General features: G+C 38.6%; 1 protein-coding gene across 1 annotated transcript in view; it reads left to right on the top strand.

The window, feature by feature from the left end:
• Positions 1-3,080: 3,080 nt before the first annotated feature.
• Positions 3,081-6,628, top strand: part of FBXO33 (F-box protein 33) — a 13,645-nt gene continuing 10,097 nt past the window's right edge. The window contains exons 1-2 of the mRNA XM_008935258.1: positions 3,081-3,137; positions 6,349-6,488. Coding sequence (XP_008933506.1) covers positions 3,081-3,137; positions 6,349-6,488 — 197 coding nt within the window. The remainder of the gene's footprint in view (positions 3,138-6,348; positions 6,489-6,628) is intronic.

The raw sequence follows: 6,628 nt of genomic DNA, 5'->3' as shown, positions 1-6,628 counted from the left end.
AGCGCTGGAGCCTCCAGATCTCCTTCGCTCCGTTCCGTCTGCTTCCGCGGCGGCGCGCTGCCTCAAACTGCCCAGTTTTTGTCATAATCCGTAGTTTGATGGCGAATATAATCGCAGGCGTTTCGTTGGGAAGCGGTTGGTCAATATGCGAAGCGGATGCAACTGTAATAGTAAAAACTTCTTTGTCCTTTGGAAGGAAGGAGGGGGTACAGGTCAAATAGAGAAGGGGCGGCTGGGAGTTTGAATTTGGTGCCTAAGAAAGCACCTTTCTCCCTTTAAAGTATAAGCCTCACTACGGACGCGCTTTGGACATCTTAGGTGGGATTGAAAAATAGTTCCCGTAATGAAAAATTAGTAGGGGGTTAAAATTCAAGCACTGGTGTTGTTCTAGAGGGAACGGGATGCTGTACTGCCCCCATTTCCCTTTTCCAGGTGTAAGGACTTTTGCTGCTGGGAAGCTGAGCTTTCATGCCAGCTCTCGTGTTGCATGCTAAACAGAGGTGTTTTAACTAAGGGGAGGTTTTTAATTTATTGAAAAAGTACATAAGATGTAGTAATTTCTTGACCAAACTGCGTTAAAGTGATAGAAATATTTTCTGTGGTTTGGACTTAAGATATGTTTAGATCTTGCTTTTTCGTAGACTAACTTTGGCAGGTCAGCTATTTCCTCTGGTTGGAGTCAGTCCTTTGAAATGAAATTACTTGCATTCTCTTTTCCTTGTGTGGGTGTGATCAAGATAAGTATCCTTAAAAAAAGATAATAAGCCGATATCCTAATATGTGGCCCCTAGTCATCACCCAAGACAGGAAAGCAAGGCTATTACAGTTAGGTTACGATGTGTTTGGAAAGCTATGCAGATCTTGGGGTAGGAAATGGTTGCTTTTATATGCCCTTGGTGTGCATATAGCTTCACCTATCCAGAAAAACAAAAATCTGTAAGATTTCAGGGCGTCTTTAAGATGAATAAACCTTGTGGATGACATTTAGAAAACTCTGCAGCTGAATCATGGTCTGGTCTGGTCACTGCCTCTCTTTGATTCTGGAAGGATTAGAGAGTAGTTTGAGGCCTTCCCTTGCTTCTTTATTTTGAATTGTAGCAAGAGAATTTTAATTTCTCGTTGGTTTGAGATGAATGCAAATGTGGCGTGTGAAGTCTCACTTTCGTTTCTCCTGCTCTGCTGTGCCCAGCAAGTACTCCTGTGGTGCAGCTGCGATGGTTGAGGGTTTCAAACCCTACTTCTAAAAGGGCCTGTTAGTGCCAGCTCACCTGTATCTTGATTTCTTGCCTTGTGAATCCTCGGTGTGCTGATCACCTGTCTTGACTGGTGCTCCCATGCCGTTAAGAAGCTTTCACTTAACTGTTGAATCGCTGGGAAATCCAGCTAATGTCATAGAGGAAAAAATGTTGGAGTGATGTTGGTGATTATCTGATCTGAGACAACAATCACTGCGTGGACTTGGAATTTTAAAATAAATTGTATCTGTAGGAGATACTGCCTGTGGGTTTTGTTGGCAAAACCAGAATGCTGCCTTTCCCCCCCACCCCCCCGTGTCTCAGTAAAATATAAACTGTCAAAATTAAATAGGTTGTGAGAAGGCTTTTGGGAAACTTTTTTCTTTTGAAACAGATTTATTCTTCATGGCCTTATCTGAAACTTGTAGGAGGAAACTTGGTTTTGAAAGAAGTTCTTGCAGATTCTGTATGCAGAGTGTGGCTCAGGACTGCAGTAAAATACTCTGCAGCAGTAGTTGTTTCTCCAGTACCTGTTTTCGAGTAGATTAGTATCATTTTGGTGGTAAGCCAGAGCTGAAAAGTTACCAACTTTGGGAGGATTTTGCATTACAGTACTTTCTTGCTGACTTCAAATAATTTGCATGCTGCTCTTTCCTTTGGAAATGAATAATGTGTGACTGGAGAACACAGGGTACCTGGCTGTTACAGCAGGCTTTCTTTAATGAGCATTTAAAAAATTGGAGGGGGAGGAATTTACATTAAATACTTGACCTTTTATTCAGATTTACTTTCTGAATAGACTCCTTTTTTCCCCCTGAACAAATAAGGTTCTTGGTTTATTTAGATTTTTTTTTTCCCCTTACAAGGTAACTACCAATAATTGATGAGTTTGCATGCAAAACATTGGCTTTTAGCTTGTTAGTAGAGCTTTGAGATTGGAACAAGGTGTCAAGGAGAATTGAGATATGCCAAATGGCTGCTTAGTTCCTTCTGTGACTGCAGGTCCAAACTGGAGGCATTGTCACCTGCCTGATGGTTAGTGTTGTCTAAGGAGTGACCACAGTCCAGTAACTTTATTGATCTGCTTTTGTTTATTCATCTGTAAATCAGGGATAATGAATTGTTTGCCATGTCATTTTACGTGGGATAGCTATTATAATTTCCAAAATAATGGAAATGACACTGTATAACTTCTTCAGTGGCTGAATCGCTGTAACTGCATGATGTTTAGAATGAAGCTTAAAACAGGGTGGTTCTTTCACAACTCCTGTTAGCCCTTATGATAGTTTTTTGGCAGAGGGGTTCAAAGAGCTTTTGTCTGATACTTGAGAATTGGAGAGGAAGGAATCTACTTTTGTGAAATGGTGTGCTGCTTTTTAACTGTGTAATCTTGTTGTAAGGTTTAAAATCTATTATTAAACAATTCAGTACCACTATTAGATTATTTAATAGAGTATACAATAGATTATTTAATAATCTATTGTTAAACAATATAATACCCCAAACCAAGACACATCCCCCCTCCTTGCAGAGGAAACAAATAGAAGTACTTTAGATTTTAGGTAAAGTTTTATTTCCTTTAGAAAAAGTTCTAGAATTCCCTGAGGATTTACAATACTGTAGGACCTAAGAAAAGTAAAGACTAAAGGTAGTGTAATTTGTAGATGCTCGCTTGGATAGGCGAGAATTACGTGTATTTTTGGTGCTAAAAGCATTTTCTGTGCATTAAATTGCCAATTTCTAACCAAATCTGTGTGTTAAGTCTCTAGAAGAATTATTTTGGAGCAACCTTTGGTAATTCCGATGGAATTAAGGAAGTAAGTACTTGTCCAACTCGTTTTAAAGATGTCTGATAATACTCTGACAAGTACTACTGCTGTCAGCCAGTTATCATCCACAAAGGTACGTTCTAGGTCTGCCTCACATTTGGGGTAGAGCTCCAGTCACCAGAACTGTTTTGTGAGTGGCAGCATATTACTCCTAAAATGTTGCTTTAATAGCACTCAGACCATGATGAGCTCTAAAAATGTATAATTATTTAATTAAAGGGTACTAAAGTTGTGTTTTCAGTGAGCTGTAATTTTTCCACGAGGTGTTGTGTTTATGCCAGTAAATGAAGCAAAATAAAGTATATTACTGCTTAAACTATTGATTTTCTACTTCCTCTTAAAGGGGTAGGTGGGCATGGTGAGTAAGCACTATCAGGAGGGATGGGTTGTTTCTTAGTAGCTCTTATGAGATCCTAATAATCTGCACCTTCTCAAGTTGGATCTTTCAAAACTGAGTTCTAGAAGGCAGGTGAGAGGGAGGCAAACTTTGTGTGAGTCCTTCCAGTGCATGCAGCAGCTAATAAGCAACTGCTGATCATTCAGGAGGAGAATTCCATCCTTTTATGTAACACTGAAATCCAAAGGTATGGTCTATACTTGCTTACAAAGGAAGATGGGACAGCAGTGACTTCCCACCCTCTCCCTTCCTCTGAAGTATGTTAATTTGTGTGACTTGTTTTATCTTTGCCATGGAAACAAAAATGCAGATTGTAGTAAAACTGTGGTATCATAGTGAAGTAAGGCGTCTATCTTGGCGTTGCCCAAATTAGTGAATCACTCAAAGCAGTAGACTGCATCTGCATTTGAGGTTTTCCAACGACTCTCTTCTATTGGTCTGAGCAGGCAGATGAAAGTGGCAAAAACTGATGTAATAATACAGTGTGTGCCTTACCACTTTGCTAATGTTGAATGGCAAGGGCATTTTGTTCTTTTTTTATATTAGGTGTTCAAAAAGGCTGACCAGAACTGAAGATAGAGTCTAGTAAGAAGCTTACTACTTTTAGTATGCTTGTTGAGCTTGTGGAAAAAGAAATGGTTTAGAAAGCCCCACCCAAACACCTCTCCCCCCCTCCCCAGCTGTATGGGTAGTACATTGGATTAAGATGTTGTTATGACTTCTAGCAAAAGATGACCGTTGATTTCTGAATAATTTTATTTAAACAGCATTCACTGTACTAACTCTATGAAATAATGATGAGGCGTGAACTGAACGGCATAGTGATTATATGACGCTGCAAATAGCAGCAAAAATTTAATGCTGTGCTGAACTGTGATCAGATTTGTTGATGGTGAATAATTGTGCTGTGAATGGAAAAATAATTGGATGTTTTCATTGCCTAAGTTTTGAGGCAGGGAACTTTTCTGTGCGGCTCTGTAGGGTGTGAAATGGCAGTCAGATAGGTCTGATAAAAGTCTGTGAGATACCAGTAAGTAGAATTTCGTGTGTGTGGCTCTAAAATGAATACCTGCCTACAGTATCTTTCACTGGGAGTATGAGTAGTACAGAACAAGATGTGTGTGTGGATATGAAGGTGACTGAAAATTTTTCTGAACATTGCTTTTTGTCTTTTAGTTCTCAGAATTAAGTCACCAAGATCAGAAGATAAAAACTTAATTATAGCATTGGCTGTGAAAGCTGCCTTTCACACCAGGTGGAGATTTCTGCTGCTTTCCCTGTCATACCAGACGCTCTTACAGCTTTTGAGGAAAGAAGGTCCAGAATACTCTTGGTGCTGGTGCCAGTGTCCTCATATTTCACTGCCAAGCTTATTCTTCAGTATGGTCAAGCATTGTCTCAGATTTATAGTGTGTAGCATCTTGTCAGGGCTCAGTTTATATTAGTGTATATGACTACAGTTATCTGATATTTAAAAGACTAACTATGAAGTTATTAGAATTTCTGAAACAGTTGCACAATCAAGGTGTTTTGCTTTATTGGTCTGACTCCATATGAAGCTTGTGGATTTTGCTGTTGTTGTTCATCTACAGAAAAAAAAAAGTAGCAGATGTAACAGTGGACAGATTTCAGGAAACTAGTGTAAGGTTTTGAATTCAATACAGGAACTTCAAAACAGAAATTATGACTTGCAGTCTGTAACTGGTACCTACAATTCATTCTTAAAAAAAGTAAAACTTGACTACTTGATACTTCCCCCCCCTCCTTGGCAGAATATCAGCTCGTACTTTGGAGGTAGTGAACTGCCATCAAAGCTTTCCTGTGCTTTGAGCATTGTTATCATATTGAGTTTTCCTCAAAACTGATCTGAAATATTAGCATATGATTTGTAAGCCAGCAGAAGCAAGGATTTATGTAACTCACTTAATTGTTAGCTACAGGTTAGTTGGCATCTAAAGGGAAATTTAACTCGTGTCCATTTGTGATGAAACTGGAGTTTCTGCCACGTTAATTATCAAGTGTAGACAAGTCCTTGCATGTTAGGAGTAAATTTAATTTACAGCATGTATAAATAAAAAAAATGTTGACCCAAAACTTAGTCAGTTAAAAAAAAATTAAAATCGAAGTGCTGTACAGCTACTCTAAAGTTGCAGCCATTTTCACGTCTCTTGCTTAATCTTTGTTTAGTAATAGAAAAGATACAAGTTGGAGAAATAAACTGTACTAGGGGTAGGAAAACTGGCTTTCTAGCACAGAGTCATATCCAGAGTAAACTTAGAATGTCTTCTTTCACTTCTTTTATGTATCTATTCTAGAAATTAAAATTGTCATCGTGGACCACTTCTGCTCACTGATGAGAAATATTAAGTTAGCTTCCCTTACTTTGATATAATGAAAAGTAGATGCTGATTAGGGTATGGGGAGCTTTTGCTTTTCCTGTCCTGAGGTTTGTGTTGCTTCAGCTGAGGCTCCCATTTGTAACCCAGCTGCAATACGTAAGTGCTCAGACAGGGCTGGTTGTGGCTGCGTTTGCTTGGGTGTTTAATTGTTAGAAGGAATAGGTATTTGATGTTTTCATCTGTGACACTTAGCCCATATGTTCCAAGGATTAAAAAGCGCATGAGTGCACTTTATGGTGCTGGCCTGCTGAAAATAGTCCTGTGGTGACTAAAAACTGGCATTTGCTTTTACAGCTGAATTCAGCAGTTTGTGTAGTCCTCTTCCCCTTTATTACTTTAGTATCATTTTCTGTAGTTATATATGTTTATATTCAAGGACAGTAGGATGTTTCCCAAAGCAGACTATGCGTTCCATCTAATAATGTGTTCTTATTGCTTGTGTTTGTCTTATCCAGAATGATTCCTCACAGTGTTTTAATTTTATGTAGAGATGCTTTTTTATTTTGTCATCTCATAGGAACCTCCAGAAGTTAAGTCTCTTTGGAGACATAAACATTCTGCAGCAACATGGAAGTATATCAAATACATACCTTGGCAAGGTGGACCCTGATGGCAAGAAGATTAAGCAGTAAGTTATTTTTGTAAATTCTTAAATATGCTAATAAAAACAGCTAACGGAACATAGATTTTTGTGTCTGAAATACATGACTGAGAAAGCTTGAAGTTTTTAGTAGGATGAGAATCTAAATCCTTAAATTGATTTAATTT

The sequence above is a fragment of the Merops nubicus genome, unplaced genomic scaffold (assembly GCF_000691845.1).
Source record: "Merops nubicus isolate BGI_N331 unplaced genomic scaffold, ASM69184v1 scaffold8882, whole genome shotgun sequence".
NCBI lineage: Eukaryota > Metazoa > Chordata > Aves > Coraciiformes > Meropidae > Merops > Merops nubicus.
The sequence above is the reverse complement of the archived record's forward strand: the minus strand, read 5'-3'. Positions and strand labels throughout refer to the sequence as shown.